Source organism: Mesocricetus auratus, unplaced genomic scaffold, assembly GCF_017639785.1.
Source record: "Mesocricetus auratus isolate SY011 unplaced genomic scaffold, BCM_Maur_2.0 Super-Scaffold_6730, whole genome shotgun sequence".
NCBI lineage: Eukaryota > Metazoa > Chordata > Mammalia > Rodentia > Cricetidae > Mesocricetus > Mesocricetus auratus.
The window spans coordinates 13,680,435-13,700,996 of record NW_024429184.1 but is presented as its reverse complement, the minus strand read 5'-3'; the positions used below and the strand labels follow the sequence as shown (position 1 = coordinate 13,700,996).

Below are 20,562 nucleotides of genomic sequence, written 5' to 3'. Positions count from 1 at the left end.
TTGTCCTTGATCTTTTCTCCAAGCAAAAGGCTGGCTGCCAGTGCCCAGGGAGAACCTCTAAGCCACCGGTCCTGGTTTATGGCTTAGAGGCAGAGTCCTAGTTTATTACCTATAATAATTTTTTATAGCTACCCAAAGGCGCACAGCTGCCAAGCACACACAGTGGGACCACAGCTGGGGCAGTGGGGAGGGGTGAAAGGGACAGCAGCGAGGCCCGGGAGGAGGCAATGGAAGAGGCCCCATCTCAGAATAAGAAGCAGAGCAGCCAGCAATGTTGTGAAACCAGGAAGAGGGCTGCTGCCCGATTTCACTCCCAGGTAAATGTTTGACTGGATGTTTTCCTTTTCTCTGAGTTTTGGGTCTACAAATTGAACCGAGCAGAATGCTAGTTCCTGGGAAGCCATCATAGCCAGGAGCCCGAGAAACAGAAACATCGGGGACTGCAGTATCTATCGGCACAGCACCCACAGCAGCACCCTCGGCAAGATGCTTGCAGCCAGCACAAGGTGAGTGGCAGAGGCCGAGTCGTGATGGAAAGTTCCAGACAGCCGGGTCCTCCTAGCTCTTTTGATGTTTGTGATCAAGGGATACTGGGAGAAAGGCATGGACTGGCCAGTCTGCAGGCAGGCAGACATGGAAAAGGGGGAACCGTGGTAGGTTTCCCCCTTGTCAGTTCAGCCACAATGGGGTAGAGCCCAGGTAAGGACTCGCAGGATGGTAACTTGGAATCCTGTCTCCGTGGTTTCTTCTCCTATTACCCTGGTGTAAAGCTCCCTGTCTTCCTCCCCTTTTAACTGATGTTTTATAGTTGCCCACACGTATGGAGTACACTTTGATGTCCTGATACACATATGGCACCAAACGTTCATTATCTCTTTGTGATAAGAACCCACCCCGCACATTGAACTATGTAGCTGATTGTTAACTGCAGGCACCGTTCTGGGCCATGAAACAGTGGCACTTGCCCCTCATAACTGTAGCTTTGCAGCAGTGGCTAGCCCCTTGCCAGCCTTCCCCCTGCTGGCTTCTGTTCTGCCCTGTGTCTGTATGAGCCATCCCTTTCTAGACACCCCATATGAATGAGGTCATGCAGTGTTTATCTTTCTGTCCCCGGCTCATTTCACTTCCTGGAATGTCCTACAGGTCATCATCAGATCGCAGGCTTTTCCTCTTTATTTGAAACTAAATAGTACTCCGTCATACAGATGTACCACATTTTCTTTGTCTCCTCATCCACCGTTGGAGATTCCATATCTTTGCTATTGTGAGTATTTATTAGAATAAACAAGGGCTCAGGTATCTCTTTGATATGTTAGTTTCATTTCTGTTTCTCACTGGCGGGATTGTTGAATATATGGAAGTGTATTTTGTTCATTTAGAGACCCTCCATGCCATTTCCCACGATGCTTCTGCTGAACACCCCAAGGGTGTGCAGGAGTTTCTCTGTCTCCTGCCCTCAGCAGCAGTTTTCCTGCTACCTTGCTGAGAATAGCCTTCTGACAGGAGTGGGTGTGCCCACAGTTCTGAGAGGACCAGAGCAGAACTGGAATGGGAAGGATTGAGGATTGGGGAAGTCCGGCCAGGTGGCAGGGATGGAGACTTTCACTCTGATGCGGAAACATGGTGGATCAAGAACGGAAAACAGGCCACTGCCTTCTGGGGTCCCACAGTCTGCTGTGAATGCTGAGGGCTCCCAAAGAAGACAGGAGAGAGGGGAGCCAGGGAGACAAAGGGGGCAGATGAGTGTCACCTAGAAAAGCAGGACAGATAGACCAAGCAGGCTGAGGGATGTGGGAAGGGAGCGGTGTGCTGAGAGCCCAGGAGAACCTGTCCCTCTCCCTGTGTCCCCAGTGGGCTCTGTGGCTAGGAGAGAAGGGAGAGGTTGAGGTGACAGGGGGCCTTATGGTCTTAGTGAAGGTGATGACAGCCTGGGGTATGAGCATGGACAGAGATGAAGGGATTCCATGGGGACGGAGATGCAGCCAGAGTTGCTCTGGGTCTGTGACGTCGCTGATGAGCATGTGGAGCCTCTACTCTAGCTGTGAGGATTCCAGAGCTGGTTAGACAGCTGTGCATTTGGGAGAGGCTGACCTGTGGCTCTGAGGGACACTCAGAAGTGCTCCCCAGGGAGGCAGCTGTCTGTGAGCTGTGCTGAGGGACCTGGCCCCGCCCCCTTGAGCTTCTTGCAGGGTCAGTCCTGTCCTCAAGAGCTTCTTTAATCCCAGTCTCCTGGGCAATGACCTGGCCAACCAGGGCCCTTCTCACAGGGGGGCTCTGGCCCAAGCATGCTGCTCAGATTTTCTTCAAACACGGAGCATGGGGTCATTTTCCCCCCAAGGACCCGGCCACAAACTCTCTAGCAGAACCTTACGTCCACATGTCTGAATATGTTTTCCATTTGGAGGATCCAAAGTGTTGGACTTTCCACTCTGCTGTCCAGTGACACTTTGGGCTTTCCCTTGGCTTCTCTGAAGTACACTGTGGAAGGGGCTGAAGAGTGTCTATCCACCACACAGCTTTCAGTGAACATTGCCGTTGCTTCCATGGGGGGGAGGGTCATGGAGGTGTGTGCTGCTGTGGTAGGCAGATGGTGGGATGACTGAGTGGGTGGGAGCACATTCCTCTCTTGCACAGGACCTAGGTTCAGTTTCCAGCACATGCCCAGTGTCTCACAACTATTTGCAACTCCAGATTCAGGGATCTGACTTCTCTTATGGCTCCTTGGACACCTGCACTTATATAGAAACACACACACACACACACACACACACACACACACGAATGATAAAATAAATATTTTAATAACTTTCTTTTCCCCATTTTCTTTAGTCTGTATGGGTGTTTTGCCTTCAGGTATGTCAGTTTACCCTGAGGCCAGAAGAAAATATCATATCCCCTCGAACTGGAGTTGCAGATGATTGTGAGCTGCCGTGTGGGTGCTGGAAATAGAGCCAGGATCCTTCCAAAGAACAGCCAGTGCTCTTAACCATGAGCTATGTCCGGTTCCTGGTAAAATAAATCTTTAAACGGAGAACTGTAGGGAGTAGAAATAGACCCCTTTTTTTTCAGTTGCCCCCCATACAGTTTTTTTTTTTTATGGTGGCTGCTCTGGGCTTTGCAGACACACATAAAAACAGCCATGACGCTCCTCAGGGAGTCAGTAGCCAGACGCTGGCCATACCCATCCAGGAAATACATAGAGAGGAGAAGGAAGGAGAGAAGGGGCCAGGGAGAAAATGGAACGGACGCAGGCATATGTGAGGGCCTTGTGATCGCTCTCGGCAGAGCTGTGGTAACACAGGGCCCTCCTCCTTGTGGGGTGGCGTCTTTGATAGAAGAGGCTGGCAGCTCAAGGGGGCAGCTGGGACATCAGAGTACAGGTGTCCTGCTCTGGGCCACATTGCTGGGCTGGTCATGGGGCCAGAGTCAGCAGCCACTCTGCTGTTGGTTACCAAAGTGAGGGACTGCAATCCACCTCATGGCAAGGGGCCCAGGGCAGGGAGCCCCTGCTAGTGTAGCCCTGTGATAGTGACTCACTGGGCAGAGGAGGGAGGGGCCAGAAGGCTGATCCTGGGAGGAAGGGCACTCTCAGGAGAACTGGCCAAGTGCTCTGGGTTCTGTGGAAGCTGCTCAACCCCCAGAGTCCCCTTCAACTCTCCAAACACAAAACTAACTTCTCTTCCTCCTCTTTCCCTCCCCCTCCTCCTGTGTTTCTCATCAATTTTCGAAGACAGGGTCTCATTCTGTAGTCCAGATTAGCCTCAAATCTAAAATACAGCCTAGGTTGGCCTCAAAGTTCCTGTAATCCCTGCCCACCCCTCAGTTTCTCAGAGGGTTTGGATTACAGGGTGAAGGTGCCCAGCTGGAAAAACCCTGTTTATTCTCCCAGCTCCCAACCGCAGAGGAGGAATGGAGAAAGAGGAACCGAGGGCTTAAGAGGTGAACCTCAAGCCAGAGGCTAGCCTGGGCTAAAGGGAGAAACCCTGTCTCAATGTCACTCCCCTTTCACCCTCCTGAACACCTCCTAAAATTAAAACAGGGTTTCACACAACCCTCCAGCGCCCTGCTCATGGTACACTCATGGAGTGCTCACACACAACCCTCCAGTGCCCTGCTCACGGTATGCTCACGGTATGCTCACACACAACCCTCCAGCGCCCTGCTCACGGTACACTCACGGTATGCTCACACACAACCCTCCAGCGCCCTGCTCACGGTACGCTCACGGTATGCTCACACACAACCCTCCAGCGCCCTGCTCGCTCACGGTATGCTCACACTCCTGGTTGCTGGCACTGAACTTTCGGCTTTCTCACTCTCAACTCCACTCTTGCCAATTCAGTTAATATTTATCTCTGTCTTCCAAATGTGGACACCCTTTTTTTCTAGGCCATCCCCAAAGGCAGGAGTACAGCTGCCAGGGCTTACTGGGAAAAGTGTCATAGCTGTATGTGGGTTTGTTATAGATCGCACTGATAAAACAGATAGGCACATTGCTTGCACAGGGGGTAATCCCCCTGCTCCCTATTCCAGCCCACAGAGCCAGTTAGCTGTCTCAGAATGCCTACCCTGAGTTTTGTTGATCCCTTGTCCCAGGCCAGCCTTGAACTGCAGCTGGTCAATGAGCCCGGTTTCAACATGAGTGGTGGTGGACGCTTTATTTACATGAATGAGTCAGACAAATGGGGAAGAAACAAGAATACATCAGTGAATAGAATATCCTCAATAGAAAGTTCCTTTTGATGAGCCACAGATAAGAGTTTCTGAATCTTGGAAGACTAGCGCCTCAAATGAAAAAAGAAATCTAGCACTAGCTAGACTCACAAAGTATAGCTATAACAGGCTTGGGGCTAGAGAGATGGCTCAACCATTATAGGCACTGACTTCTCCTGCAGAGGACCTAGGTTCAGTTCCCAGCATAAACATGGTGGCTCATAATCTTCTGTAATTCCAGTTCCAGGGGACCTGGTGATCTCTTCAGGCCTAGACATAGACACATAAAATGAAAATAAACAAATCTTAAAAAGAAATATAACAGACTAAAACGTCTGCATTATAGACATTTTCTCTATCATCTTTAGTCTTTCCATAGAACGGTTAACTTGCCCTAATCACTGGTTCCTTCTGAGCTCCTGTCACTGCTGATCCCAAGTTCCCATGTGCCAGGCACCAGCTAGGCTCCAGAAGGGTGATGAGAAAGCCCCAGAACGCTAGGGCTCTGGGGAGGCTGCCATGCTCTGGCTGGGACAAGGACCTGCCCACTGGGCTCCTGACACCCCCTCCCCCGTCCAGTTCCTTATTTTAAAAAGAGGTGAATGCTACCTAACCTGCAAAAAGTTAAATCAGGAACTAGAAATAGAGTAGACAGAGAGAGAGAGGGAGAGAATGTCTGCATTCTAGTTCACGTCTCCAGGCGCTTCTCTGACCAAGCTTGATTTGCGCTTCTCGGAAGTAGAAGTTCCGTTAGCCCGCAGTCATCTCAAGCACTGGCCATTTCTGCATGCTGGGAGCGCTCTCAATCCTCCCTTCCCGATATCTGGAAGCCGTCAGTACATCCCTGTGGGTGTGACCGCGCTTCTGTGCTCTGTGACACTGGGCCTTACCCTCCTCTGTAGCTATAGCCCAAGTCTGCTTCCCTCTGCTCCCTGCCCTTCCCGGCCTCTGGGATCAGTTTTTAAAAAAGCGTATTTGCTGTCTGTGTCTACCTCATTTTACTCAGCCTGGTATTCTACAGGCTCATTTCTGTTCCTGAAAATTACAGGATTTCATTTTTTATGACTGAGTAATATTCCATCACATACACATTTTCTTTATCAACTTATCTGTTAGTTAGCACCTCTGCTGATTCCCTATCTTAGCTATCACAAATAGTTCTACAGAGACCATTTTCATTTCTTTTCCTTTGGATGTGCACACTTGGGAATGGTGTCACTGAGTGTGGTAGTTCCATGCTTAGTTAGTCAGTTGTTTATTTTTAGACAGGGTCTCCCTATGTAGCCCTGGCTGGCCCAGGCTATGTAGATCAGGTTAGCCTCTAACTCAGAGATCCACCTGCCTCTGTCCCCTGAGTGCTTGGCTTAAGTGAATATGTTACCACGCCCAGTTCTATGCTTTTATCTTGAGGCCCCTCTACACTGTTTTTCCCAGTGGCCACACTAACTTTAATTCCTACCAAATTCAGTATTACCCTCTCTCTGCACCCTCTCCTGCCCTGTGGGTGCTAGGGAGGCTTCACACCGCTGAACACTGCTGGCCCACCTGCATCTTTTGAGAAATGAAAGTTCAGGAGGCTGGAGAGACGGCTCAGCAGTAAAAAGCACTCACTGCTCTTCCAGAGGACCCGGGTTCGATTCCCAGCACCCATGTGGTGACTTGCAGCCAACCTTAGCTCCAGTTCCTGGCCTCTGCTGACACCAGGCAGTCACACAGTGTACTTACAGACCTGCAGGCAAAACACTCATCCGTATAGAACAAAATAAACACGTCATTTAAAAAGAGATGAAAGCTCGGGTCGCTTGCCGATTTCTTTTTTTTTATTTTTTTATTTTTTATTTTTGGTTTTATGAAACAGGGTTTCTCTGTATTGTTTTGGAGGCTGTCGGTCCAGCCCGGCCTCCAACTCACAGAGATCCGCCTGCCTCTGCCTCCCGAGTGCTGGGATTAAAGGCGTGCACCACCACTGCCTGGCCGTGCTTGCCGATTTCTAACTTTGCATTTAAATACCTTTTCTTCCTCCACTAGCAGCTCACTTACTAGTTTTTAGATGCCACCGGTCTGTGTCTCTCTTTTTTATGTTGACTTAGTTTTCTGTCTCTTCCTGGTCGTTGTTGGAGTGATCGAACCTTTTCTTTCCTGTAACTTTTTATGGTGCTGGCTTATGTTCTGCTGTCCTCTTACAGTGGCCTGGCTCTGACCTGTCAGAGCTTATCTAGAAGTTCGTTTTTATCCAAGTCACAAGGGGAGGAGACGAGAGTCTGGAGTCCCCTGAACGGAGGGCAGAGCCAGCCAGCTGTTGTTTTCCTCTGTTCTCCATCGTGCAGATGTCGTTTGGTGCTTGGGTTGATGCTGGGTTAGACATCCTATTCTGGAAGCTCAGACATCCCTGAGGTACTTACCTAGCTACTGGCCGTGTCTGCCGATTCTTGTGTTTCTGTTGCTTTAAACCCTTCTTCATACGTGCATTTTTCTTATTGCCTGAGAATTTTCTCTAATCTTTTTCAGACAGTTTATAATGGAAAATCTTTTTCAGTTCTTGTGTTTATAAATATGCATTGACTACATCATTAAACGGAATGTTACATGTGAATACATTTGACATTTATATATTTAAAATAAATATTTACATATTCAAATTCCCGGGGCTGAGGGATAAGTGTGTTTTGCCAATCCTTCGGCAGTCTTTCTCTGATTTTCCTTGGAGGGCATGCCCTCAAGCGTTCACTCCAGAGAGGGCGTGCGCTCCCCCACTTCCTCAGGAAAGGAATAAACACAGTGCTCACTGCGTCTTTGGCCTCTTGGGGGCAGTCTTTCCCGCGGTGTCCTGAGTTTTGAGTTCATGCTTGAGAGTTCCATGGAGGATGTGCTGCCTGTGTCGGGAGCCTGGCTGTAACCATGCCAGGTGTGGTTTAAGGCTGGCTTTTAGGTTGGGGGGGGGAGTGTCGCGCTAGCTGTGACACTTCAGTGGCTGGCCCGTGAAGCTCCAGGCTCCCTCCAGGAGCTGCTCCTGATGTGGTCACCGCCCCTCTCTCTGCGACCCACGCATTCTACACTGGAGACATAAATACATTGTTTCTGGCTGACCAGGGTCAAGGGTGGGCTACTTGGGCCAAGCTGTCCTGTCTTTACTGCTCCCTTTGCAAGCCCCATGCCAGCACTCTATGTCTGTTTCCAGATACATTGGATCACTGCATCTCTCTCTCTCTCTCTCTCTCTCTCTCTCTCTCTCTCTCTCTCTCTCTCTCTCTCTCTCTCTCTCTCTCTGTGTGTGTGTGTGTGTGTGTGTGCATTCATGTGTGCATGCACACGCCATCATGAGCCTGTGGAGGTCAGAGGACAGGCTGCAGGCACCCAATCTCTCCTTCCACCATGTGGACCCTAGGGGACTGAGCTCGGGCTGCCAGGCTTGGTGGCAGGCCCCTGAGGGGGGCTGAGTCATCTCACTGGCCCTGCTCTTGCTCCTTGCACGGGTGCGGGGCTGGCCTCACACTCTGCGGTCCTGCTGGCTGTTGGTCTTTGATCTGGCCTCAATTCTCTTTGCTCTTAAGCGTGGCTTCTCCTCTCCCTGCCCGCTTCCCTCCTACCATGTAAGGGTTTTGTGTGGGATTGAGAGACTGGTGCCTGTGCTCAGCTTACCTTCTCAAGAGACAAGACGGAACTACGCTTCCGTCTGGCTTCTCACCGCTGGAGCCCCATCCCGTGCCTGCCTGATGTCTAGATATTTCGGATCTCTGATGAGACACAGCCGCAGACTGCTAGGATTTTAAGGGATTCCAGGGCATGTGTGTGTTCCTGGTCTCCCCGAGGGTTGCTGTCCCTGAGACCGCCGAGGGGCAGGAGCCACTGGTTGCAGGATGCAGCTGAGGAGATGGCTGACTGGGTACTGGAGTCAGGAAGGGTAAGGACAAAGAGCAGAGAGTGATGGCGTGACGGGGGGAGGGGCGGGGGCACGGCGGTGCTGTGCAGTCAGGATAGCAGGAGCAAGGAGTGACAGACCCCGAAAAGAGAAAACCCCTTGTCAGGGAAAGCTGCCTGGCGACTGTGCCCTGAGGTCCTGTCAGCCTTGTCCTGAACTCTGAGGACGTATGTGGTGTGTAGTCGGATGGCTCCCCCCTCCCCAGCAGCTCACTAGTGTTTCTGACCTTGGCTATGAAAAACCAGGTCGGCAGGCCAGGCTGACTTCTTGGGAAGTTAATGATGGTGCAGCCTCAGGCCGCTCACCTGACAGGACCCTTGTGAGGCTCTGGGAAGATGGGGAGATCTCTGGTTAAGGGATTTCATAGTCATTAACTCTGTTGTGTTCTGTAAAAAGAACATCCCACAAAACCCAAATCTACCCATGACTGTGTCATCCAGAAATGAATGGGGGTCTTGGTGCCAGCTCCAGGGATGCTGGCTAGATCATCAGAGCGAGGAGTGACAGCAGTCCTTTGGGGGAAGATGGTGAGTGAGCAGGCCTGGTCTTGGGGAAAGCAAGTAAGGAAGCTCAGGTGGCCCAAACTCCTGCAGACTGGAGTCAGTGCTGTCCCAGGGACTGATGATGTGAACCTGTTTTCCAGGACCAGGCAGTTAAATGTCACCTGTGACAGCTCAGTGGACAGGGAGGTCTTCCTCCATTACTCCCTCATCCCTTCAGTAAGTAAAGGTGTGGGAACGTGGGGGAGGGGTACGGAGCCACAGGCAGGAAGCCGAGGGCGCGCCAGGGAGAGGCGTTTGGGATGCTCCACCACGCAGCTTTTGGGCGGGCCTGCATCACTCAGGGGAGAGAGCGATGGTTTTCCTTCCAGTGTGCATCCAGACACACAAGAAAGCATTTAGAATCCAAGAGTCAGGGACTTTCAGCAGGGTGAAAAGGGGGTTTTCCTTCTTCCTTTTTTTGTATGTACGTATGTCTGGGCACTACCCCCATGCCTAGTATCCTTGGTTGCTTTGAACTGGGGTTGCAGATGGTTTTGAGGTACCATGTGGGTACTGGGGATCGAACCCAGGTCCTCTGGAAGTGTTCTTAATGGTGTTCTTAACGGCACCCTCTTTCTAGCCCGCACCTCGTTGTTCTTTGAGACAGTCTCTCGCTGAGACCTGAGGTTTGGTTAGATTAAAGCAGGTTGGCTAGAAAACCAGCACGCAGGGATCTGTCTGTCTACCTCCCCAGCCCCGGGGCTACAGATGCTTGCCACCACATCTGTTCGCATGTCTGTCTTCATGTGGGTGCGGGGATCAAATGCAGGTCCTCATGCTTGAGCAGCAAGTACTTTTCTAAGTTATCTCCTCAGTCCCCGGGAATGACTTTCCTAAGGCAGTAAAGATAGGGCGGAGGTCATCTTGAGAGGTGTAGTGAAGAACATTCCAGACACAGGGAAAGCACGTGCAAGGGCCCTGTGGAGGGTGGAGGAAGGTGAAGTGAAGAAACTGAAAACCAGAGGGAGAACCGAGAGGTGGGAGGGACTAGGGGTGGGGGGGTGGGCTGTGCAGGAAAGAGCCCTGTGGGAGGAGGGCGAGCCCGGGGGTGGGGGTGGGGGTGGGGGTGGGGGTGAAAGCTCAAGTCAGCCTAATGAGGTGTAGACCCCACATTTAAAAAAGTAAAAAGAGGACTAGGCATGTAGCTCAGTGGTAAGGCGCTTGCCCAGCATGCGCAGGACCCTGGAGTCAGCCCCCAGTGCGGGAGGGGGAAGGGGGGAATTCCAGGTTTGGGGTTGGATGAAGGAACAGGGCCATAGGAACATGGTTAAGTCTCACCTAACGCATGCTGCATCTGAGAAGTTTTCACCAGAAATGCAAGCTGGGTACCCTGACAGACCTGGAGCTCCTGGGTCAGCGGGGGGGGGGGGGGGGGGGGGGGGGGAATGCAGACGTAGACCCGTGAATCCTCTGTGTCATTAAATGTTTTCACCGGGGAGGAAAGCAGGAACAAGGACTCCAACGAAGCCACAAGAGATCTCTCTCCAGAAGCCAGGGAAAGAAGGAGCTATCCGGGGGTTTGGAGAAGAAATGGCGAAGGCCGGAATACATGGTGGAAAAGCCCAGGGAAGATGGTCTAATGGGAAGGGGCAGTCAGCCTGGGGCACGGCTGGCAGGTCACACTAGAGTCGGGCATTGCCTTGAGCGGTGGATGGCTGCTGGTGACTTCAGTCATGGCTCCGTGAATGCAATGACAGGGTCTGAGGGTCCAACAAAGACAAGGAAATGGAGAGCACATATAGACAATTCTCAAGAAGTCCCTGGTAAATATAAAGAATATGCCTGCATGTCTGCCTGCGGGCCAGAAGAGGGCACCAGATCTCATTACAGATGGTTGTGAGCCACCACACATTCAGGCAGAACTGTATGCATGATAGATGATAGATAGATAGATAGATAGATAGATAGATAGATAGATAGATAGATATAGATAGATAGATACTAGATAGATGATAGATACTAGATAGATAATAGATATATAGATAGATAATAGATATGTAGATAATAGATGTAGATAATAGATAGGTAGGTAGAGAGAGAGAAAGAGGAGAGAGAGAGAGAGAGAGAGAGAGAGAGATGTTAAAAAATAAAAGAAGAATGTGCATCTGGTTCTTGAGAACATGACCACATCCATAGAAACAAAAGGGAAAAGTTCTGAACCCTGATAGGCCTGGCTGCCTCTGTACAGATGGAACCAAGGTACAAGAAGGACACGCCTCCCTCCTAGCCGGATATGGGAGAGGCTGGACTTGAACCTCTATCTGTGAGGGGCCACACAGAGGAAGGCTCAGTACAGAGCTTCTGGTAGCTCTGAAGTACATGGAGTTCAGGGTGTCACAGGCACTTTGAGCTCTCCGCTTGTTCTTTTCCCGCCAGGCCACCCTGAGGGTGACTGGGACCCCTGACACCCTGTTCTCTCCTTACAGCTGCTCATCATTTTGGTCTTGTCTTTCCTCCAAAGACGAGAGCATCGTAGACAAAGAGACGGCACCTTCTACCTGCTGGGGGATCACTTTGGAATCATCATGTGAGTTGGTTCAGCGTCATCCCCTGCGCTTGGGGTGTCCTGTGGTGGGGACCAGGCCACAGCGCTCTGAGGGATCGGTCTTCTTCCGCTGTACCCACTTGTCCTCCATCTTGTGTTAGGGTTTCCACCGCCGTGATGACGCCCCATCACCAAAAGCAAGCTGGGGAGGAGAGGGTTTACTTACCTACACTTCCACGTTGTAGTTCATCACTGACGGGAGCCAGGACAGGCGCTCAAGCCAGCAGGAACCTGGAGGCAGGAGCTGATGCAGAGGCCACAGGGCGTGCTGCTACTGGCTCGCTCCCCATGGCTTGCTCTGCCTGCAAGCTGCAAGGTGAAGGCTGAGGCTGGCCGTGTTAGTTACTCTTTGCTATCGCTATGACCAGACGCCTGGCAAAGCGGGTACCACATGCCACAGGGAAGGAAGAGCTCACTTTGGCCCCAGTGTAGGAAGCAATGCAGGTCATCACAGCAGAGAAAACGTGGAGCAGTGGGGAGGCAGCCGGTCGCGTGGCATCTGCAGTCCGGAAGCAGAGAGAGGCGGGGGCTGGGTTTCTGTTCACTTCCTCCTTTCTGTCCAATCAGGACCCAAACTGTGGGATGGGGTATTACTACCTTCAGAACTGATCAGCTAGACCTGTCTAGAAACATCTTCATGGATGTACCCTGGAGACACGTTTCCATGGTGATTCTTAATCTCACCAAGGTACCATTCAAGACTAGCAGTCACGTTGGTAAAGACTCTTTGACCCCACACTGGACAGGTTGCAGAACTTATGAGGCAACCACATTGAACTTCCTGGACTTACACGGTCATGGCTTATCTGACTGGCACCTGTCACAGCCCCTGGTTCTCTTAGTCTTTCTGGCCTCTCTCATTGTCACTGACTAATGCTCCTGGCTATGAGAAATGTCCATTGTAGGCTCATGTATTTGAACACCTGGTCCCCAGTCGGTAGGCATGTTTGGGAAGGTGGTGAGACCTTCCAGGGGAAGAGCCTTGCTGGAGGAAGTATGTCACTAGAGGCGGGCTTTGAGGTTGTATATCTGGGTACCATTTCCTGTTCTCCCTCCCTCCCTCCCTCTCCCCCTCTCTCCCTCTCTCTCCCTCCCTCTCTCCCTCCCTCTCCCCCTCTCTCCCTCTCCCTCCCTCCCTCCCTCCCTCCCTCCCTCCCTCCCTCCCTCCCTCCCTCCCTCCCTCCCTCCCTCTCTCTCTCTCTCTCTCTCTCTCTCTCTCTCTCTCTCTCTCTCTCTCCTGTGCTCAGTGTGGCCAGATCCATGCTCTTGCCTTCCACACCACAGTGGATTGTGTCCCTTCTAGAATTGTAAGTCAAAATAATACCCCACCCTGATTTGCTTTTCATTGGGATATTTTATAACAGGGTACTAATGCATCCTCTCGTTGGCCACAATGACTCCATGGTAAGCAAAGTAGGAGGCATCTGTCTCTTTTTAAACTTTGGTAAACTGAGTCTCACATGCACTCTAAGTACCATGGTTGGGTCTTAATGGAATTCAGTTTGACAAGATATGTCTCTGAAAATCTGCAATGAACTGGAGTTCCTCCCAAGTCCTGTAGGTTCCGCCCTGCAGATTTTATACTTCCTAAGCACTTGGTGACGTGGAGGGCAGTGTACTGAAACAGGAACATAACTTGGTGCTGAGGAGAGCAATAGAGACAGTCTGCTGGGGCAGGAAATGAAGACAGTTCCTTAGGCTGAGGCCAACAGAAGGCAGAAGGGGTCTTCCGGTCTCTGCTTTGTAGTGAGCAGCTCTCAGGTCACCAGAGTGCACTCTATTTTTCTCTCCTGATGACAGGGTCTCATATTACTCACTCTCATCTCAAATTCACTAGGAAACCAAGGATGACCTTGGACTCCTGATTTTCTTGCCTCTGGCACTCAAATGCTGGAATTACAGGCATGCCCCCGTATTCCTGCCTCCAGGTTCTGACTCTGGTTTCTATTCTGAACTAGGGAAAACTCCTTTTCTTAGGAGGAACAGCGTCTATCCACATTTAGTCACAGGAAACAAAAAGGTAATTTAAAAAGAGAGTTACAATGTTTTTACGGTACCTGATTTCCTGAGGACCAAGAGGAAACTCCCGGGAAGATGCTTCTCCTTTCTGTCCCCATGTCACTGGGGCACCTCTGAGACATTGTGCCATGCTCCTTTTGGCGGTGTCACAGGCTCCTGCTTCCCGGTAGCGTCGGTTTTCCTGTAACAGCCACTCTGATCTCGACTTGGAATGACTGTGACAGCTAACAGCCTCAGGGTCACAGTGAGAAAAAGACAAGGCCAGACATTGGCCTGGTGGGGCCAAACTCCAGCAGTGGCCCACGGCGCAGTCAGCCATGGAAAGCACTGTCACCGTAGGGACAAAATTTCACCTCTGCGCTTGTAGGGTTTTCCAGTCGGACTTGAGAATTAAACTGAGGGCTACAGAAATGGCTCCGCCATTAAAGGCTAGACTGGCAGCCAAAATGCCAAGAGAATTAAACTGACAGAAGACAAACTGACAGGAAAAAAATCATAAATTTACTTAATGTGACTTTTACAGGCACAGGAGCCCATAAGGACACGAAGATTCAAAGATGCAGTTAAATTTGAACATGTAGGGCCAGCCAGGCGGCTCAGTGGGTAAAGGCACTTGTCATCCAGCCCAATGACCTTCACTAGTTCCCCACATGGTAGAAGGAGAGAACTGACTCCCACAAGTTGTTGAACTTTGGTCTCCATATGTATAACACACACACACACACACACACACACACACACACAGGCGAGTGTGAGTAACATGAGACCGTGTGTGTGTGTGTGTGTGTGTGTGTGTGTGTGTGTGTGTGTGTAATAAGTTTGGGGAAAGTAGATAACCAAGAGTAACTAACAAAGAGTGTTATTTTGTAGACATGTGTGGAATTCTCTTGGTCTCAAGTTCTCACCCATGAGAATAATCATGCCATTTCTCTACTCTCTGGAAGCATCTTTTACCTGGGGATTTCATCTGCTGTTTTAAACCTGGTCAGAGAAATATTTTTATATTAAAGATTTATTTTTATTCGTATGAGTGCAGGTGCCCTCAGAGTCCAGAGACTTCAGAGTCCCCTGGTCCTGGAGTTAACAGACTTTTGGTTGTGAGCCACTTGACATGGGTGCTAGGGATCAAACTCAGATCTTCCACAAGAGTGGTGAGCATCCTACATTACAGAATCTGCTCTCTGGATCCTCATGTGTGTGTGTGTGGTTTTTCTCCTAAAGATTGTTTAACCTTAATTTTTATATTATATGTATGGGTATTCTGCCTGCATGTAGGTCTACATACCATGCATGTGCAATGCTCATGAATACTAGAAGAGGGCTTTGCATAATCTAGGACTGGGAATTATAGATGATTGTGAGCCATCATACGGGTGTTGGGAGGGAAACCAGGGTCATCTGGAGAAGCAACCATTGCTTTTCAGTGCTGATCCATCTCTCCAGGCCCACACTTTCTTTTAGCTGTCATTTTTTGATCAAGCGTCCTTAAATCAAAATGTCCCATAAGCCAAAATGGCATAGTTGAAGTGGTGTGGTTTTAGCTCTTTTCTTCACATGACTCCCAGACCTTCATCAGAGATACCCGAGGGAAGAGTCTTCACAGGCTATGTCTGGGTGTCTGACGGTCTCCCTAAGTGCTCCTTGTTTTAGTATTCAAGTCACACTGTCCGTAGCTAATAAAAATTTGTTTTGTTTTGCTAGGTGTCGTGGCTCCCAGTGTCCCTGCTCCATCCCTACCACATGTTGAGGTCCTCTGTGGGAAGAACTGTGTCTTCCTCACTTTAGAGCCTGGAATCTGTGCTTACCTCCAGACCTTGGCTGCAATGAGTGGCTCCCTCTCCCGCACTCCCTCCAATCGGTGGGCTGGCTGCTTTCCTGGCAATCCAGAGCCTCACACTCCGCTTCTGTTGTCTACAGGCCTCTGGACTTCGTGGGGACTTTCAGCAACCGATGGTCCTATGGAGTTGCCTTTGGGGCCACAGCCAATAAGGTCATGTTCTTATTCTCAGAAGGCTACCAGCCCCTGATTGTTCCGCAGTGGGCCCAAGGTAGGGGCCTGCCTCACACATCCTGGGAATGTCGCCTGGAAATGCTTGATCTCAGAGGCCTTGGGGGTTGTCTGGAGGCATGGACTCTGTGAGCAGCCACATTCTTCTTAGCCTGGCACTTGCCCAGTGCCAACGCCTAGGGAGCTCCCCCCAGTTACACTCAGAGATGCTTTAGACAGACATAACCAAGGCACTCTCAGCTAGTGCCCCAAACTGTTGCCTTCTAACAGCAGCAGCAGTTTCTGCAGCTCCTCCTCAGGGAACGAGGCATGTTTGTTTGGCCACTGGCTCGAGGCCTCTCTCCCCAGGCTCCATGCTTTATTTAAAGGAGCTACAGGTTTGGCGAGCCTCATACAATTCCAGAACCATCTCTCCATGGTACCAACTCCAATGTGCACTGCTGGAGCACAGCCAACACCTCCAGGAAGGCTGCTCCAGTCTTTGTCACCTGGGGATGGGGTGTCACTGGCTTCCTTGTCTGTGTCCCTGTACAGTTCATTTCAGATTGCTCTCCTGCAATCCCCCCCCCCCCCCCAGTACTGTTAGCTTCTGTGCGTTGCCTGACCCAGGAGCATCTCAAAGCTGACACACAGTCAGGGTCATCTTGGATGTCGCACCTGCTGTGCGGCCTGCATCCGAGAATGTAGCGAGGTGGTCGGGATAGATGACACAGGGACCGGTCGGTTGCTTTAAGAAAACTTTATCTTCCCAAGTCAGCTTAGGAGAGAGCTCTCAGAAGAAATCTCAGGAGAAGTCTCTGGCGAAATCTCTGGAGAAGTCTCTCTAAGAAAAAGGAGCTTCCTTTTTTAAGGACTTTTGCCATCCATTTACATACCATTCTTTCCACTTCTCACCCTCCTGGCTGGTGGTTTAATCTCCAGCCCCAGAATCGGGGAGACACCACAGGGGGCAGGAAGAGGCATCTAGCCATAGGAGGTGTGGAAGGCATGGTATTTCAGTGAGCCAGCCCTTATCTGAGCCCTATCAAGCTTTAAAGCACTGAATTGTTTTCAGTAAACATTACATAGATGCCTGCTCCCAGGCCGAAGGGGAAGTGGGTTTCTGCTCAAGGTCTGGTGTCCCCACACTTGGATGACTAAGCCCTTCCTAGATGCTGTCAGTCCATCTCAGAGCTAGCCAGTTACCGGAGGGGGTGTAATGTGACCATCACTTCTGTAGAGAGTTCTCTCCTATGCACAGTAGGTAGACGAGTGTGACCACCATCTTCCCTCAAGCGCCCTCCAGTACACACACCATGCCTGTGTGGACCTCTGTGATGCTCTTGGGTGCTGTCCTTACAGCTCTTTTAGTTTGCTGGTTGGTCTGTCCCTGCCTGCCATACTGTGAGTTACTCACACGTAAAGAATCCAGCCTTCATCTCCTCAGTCATCTGGCACCAGTCATGGGGAGGGGAGCAGAAACGGCCTGTGACTGAAGGAAGGACATTGGTGCATTCCTCTGCCATGGCCTAGAGCTCTTCCTTCAGTCAGCTCTTTAGGTCCTGAGGCCCAGGCTTGAGCTCAGAATGGAGTGCCACAGCTCCCCTGGACACCTCTGAGTGGCGAGTAGAGGTTCCCACAGCATCCCGACCTTGTCTCTTGCAGCCTTTGTGCTTCTCATCGGGGGCATAGAAGTCGGCCTGTCTTACTTTCCCTTCTTTGCCTGCCTGTCCTCAGAGTTCCGGCTGGTCAGCTCCATCCTGGGCTTCAGCTACTCCCTGACCTGGTAAGATGACGCTGCTGGCTTTCTTTTGGCCATTTAGGCCATGACTGAACTCTAGGCATGGGGACAGAGAGAGCTTGGGGTTCCTCACGGAGAACAACAAGGCCCAGAATGGACAGAGATGGCTTGCCCAATGCCCCACTGTTGCTTCTTCTCGGAGGTACTTCTGAGGCTTCCACAGGTCTGCTCAGGACCCTGTGTGCATCCTAGGAGGGTGTTCATGCTTCGAACACTAGACACCGGGAATTAAGGAAAATTCGCTCTGGAAACTGACAAGTCCTTACAGAGGAGTCAGGAGCTGCACGTCCATGACTTCTCCTAGAGAAAGTTGCCGTGTCTGCTTGACATTCAGGGCCATGCTGGCTTGGCCTCTTCCTCCTCCTTCTCCTAAGGATGTCGAGCACACACCTTCAGCCACATGGTTTCCTACAGTCCATTGCCTCCCCACTTACTCAGCAACCAGTCTTTATAATCCACAGTAAGCTAGGGACGGAGCGAGGAAGATGCTCACGGACTCTGTACTCTGGTCCCAGCACCTCTGGGTTCCTTTTCCCTGTGTGGGGCAACCTGGGACGACGCTGGGCTCCCTCTGAATATGACTTCACACTACATACTTATGCAGAGCACCAGGGAACCCCTGTCGACTGGGTGACCTGTCTTGGATCATTTCCACCCCTGAGCCCCTGAGGCTCATCCCTTGCTCCCCCTCCCCCACCCACCCACCGACTCCCACCTTCAGCAGGAGCTTCAGCCACGGTCAGGAGACTTAGGACCTTGCCCCCGCTCTGTGTCTGTAAGCGGCTTGGGTAAATCCCTTGCCAGCCCTGGACCTCCGCCTCCTCAAATGTCAGAGGGAGAGACGAGGGGCATCCTGTGTCTTCCTCCTTGGTCCACAAGGACTCTGAGACGTGTCGTGTCCCCCATCAGGCAGGCCCAGCAAATGCAGAGCTCGGCTAGGCACAAGCAGGTGCCCAGTCAGGAAGGGACAGACACGGTCCTCCCAGGGGTAGCAGGCAGGATGTGGGCTGTGTTTACGGGGCTGCTCTGGGTTGTGATGGGACAGAAGCCAACCTTAACCTGCTTCTGTCCTGCAGGTTTGTGGTGACCATTCTTCAGATCGCACAGTGTCCCCATGGCCAGGTAAGTCCCTGCTGACCTCACACAGGGTGTTCAGTCACCACCTCAGGGCCACCTGGCTCTGTGAGCTCAGACAAGCCTTCTCTGGGCTTCAGTTTCCCCACCCGTGGGGGAGGGACCGTGCATAGCTCACCTGGCTTCTGTCTGTGTAGCAATCACCCACTGCCCCGCTGGTCACAGGCAGACACTGTCTCATTTGGTCCTCAAGGCAGCTCATCAAACCTACGTCACAGGTGAGGAGACTGTGCCAACTTTGCCAAGTGAGTCACAGGAGGCAGCAGAGCTGGGAGCTGGGGCCGTCTTGGCGGATATCAGGGCCCCTTTGCCCTCTGCTCAGCCCCAGCTTCTCTTGCTGTAAAATCGGAGAATCACACAGGGGAGAGCTCTCCAGCATGACCACCGGTGGCCCCCCAGAGTTAATGAAAGCTGCAAGCTGGTTCTCCAAACCCCCAAAGGAGCAAAATGGAGAGGATATTGTTAGTCAGGGCCACGCAGTTCTGGAAAAGCTCCATTTGGTTACACTGTGACAATTCTGGTGCTGATTTGGTTTCTAGCAGTAAATGAATGAATTTCTCTAGATTTTTACCTTCCCTGTCCCATGGACCCCAGTAATGACTAGCCAGGAAAGATGCTTGACAGCAGTGGACACTCTTTAACTGACCCCTCACTGGTTACCCCTAGCAATGGCCAACTTGGGGCCAAAGCCAGATGCTTCCTAGCCTCCTTCCTCGCTCTTGCCCTCTCTGCCATAACTACCCCAGCTTGTCAGTGGGCCCCAATGAAGCAGCTTTCCCCAGAGCAAAGGCTTACACCATCAGCAAGTTGCTTGTTCCTTGTCTGTCCTTCCTTCTTGTGGTCTTTCAGGTGTTGCACTGCACTTAGAAGAGCTCCCAGGAAGGTTTAGGGAGTCAGGGAGGTAATCTGGGCCTAGAGCTCAGGCCCTACCACCCTTCCCAGGATTTAACAGTGGACTCTTAGGCGCACGTGATAGAGACAAGTGTGGCAGAGCCTAGTTAGAAACTGAGACTAGTGCCTTCAGTCCCAGCACGTGGGGGGCAGAGGTATAGATGCACAGATTAGGATACACAGAACTTGGTTAAATAGAGGTGAATTTTATTTGGGGAGAAGTCACGTGAGAAACCCATGACCTGCAAGTTCCAGCTCCAAGATCCACACCCAGCTGCTCTCCATGACCTGATCGGAACCAAGAGAGTGAGCTGGGGTCCGGGACCCCAGACTTAGCCTTCCCCTGTCACATCTGCCCCTGTGACCACGCCCAAATGGGTGTGGTCAGTACAACAGGTGCGGGGGTGGGAAGGTGGATATCTCACTACACAGAGGCAGGTGAATCTCTGTAAGTTCAAGGCCAGCCTGGTCTACAGAGCTAGTTCCAGGACAGCTAGGACTGTTACACAGAGAAACCCTGTCTTAAAAAAAAACAAAAGAGAGAGAGAGAAAAGAGGAAGAGAGAGAGACAAAAAAAGGAAGAGAGGAAGAAAGAGAGAGAGAAAGGGAATTGAGACTGAACAGCTGGGCATTCACTCCACATCTCAACTTGGGACTGGGAAGGCCTGGCAAGCCTCTGCCCAGGAGGATGCCTCTTTGCCACTGATTCCAGAGCCTGGATTTTGGGTCACAGCCTTTTGTAAAGGGAAGCGTTTTCCTTGAGAGAAGCCTTCCCGCCAGCCTGGTTCTAGAGCCGCATCAGTGCCAAATAAACACACAGGGGGCTATATTAATTATGAAGCTGTTGGCGTTGCTTGTTTCTTACTGGCTAGCTCTGACTTAAGTAATTACCCCATAATTGTTAATCTAAGTATTTCTCTTACCGGAGAATAGTTCCGGGCTTCCTACCCCATGGCGGTTACATCTCGACTCTCTGTGTTTCTCCTACCCAGAGTCCTCCTGGACTCCAAG

The 20,562-nt window shown here is 51.2% G+C and overlaps 1 protein-coding gene across 1 annotated transcript in view; it reads left to right on the top strand.

Moving 5' to 3' along the window:
• Positions 1 to 486: 486 nt before the first annotated feature.
• Positions 487 to 20,562, top strand: part of LOC101831781 (stimulated by retinoic acid gene 6 protein-like) — a 43,473-nt gene continuing 23,397 nt past the window's right edge. The window contains exons 1-6 of the mRNA XM_040738913.1: positions 487 to 506; positions 9,276 to 9,351; positions 11,601 to 11,701; positions 15,656 to 15,786; positions 17,391 to 17,511; positions 18,603 to 18,648. Coding sequence (XP_040594847.1) covers positions 487 to 506; positions 9,276 to 9,351; positions 11,601 to 11,701; positions 15,656 to 15,786; positions 17,391 to 17,511; positions 18,603 to 18,648 — 495 coding nt within the window. The remainder of the gene's footprint in view (positions 507 to 9,275; positions 9,352 to 11,600; positions 11,702 to 15,655; positions 15,787 to 17,390; positions 17,512 to 18,602; positions 18,649 to 20,562) is intronic.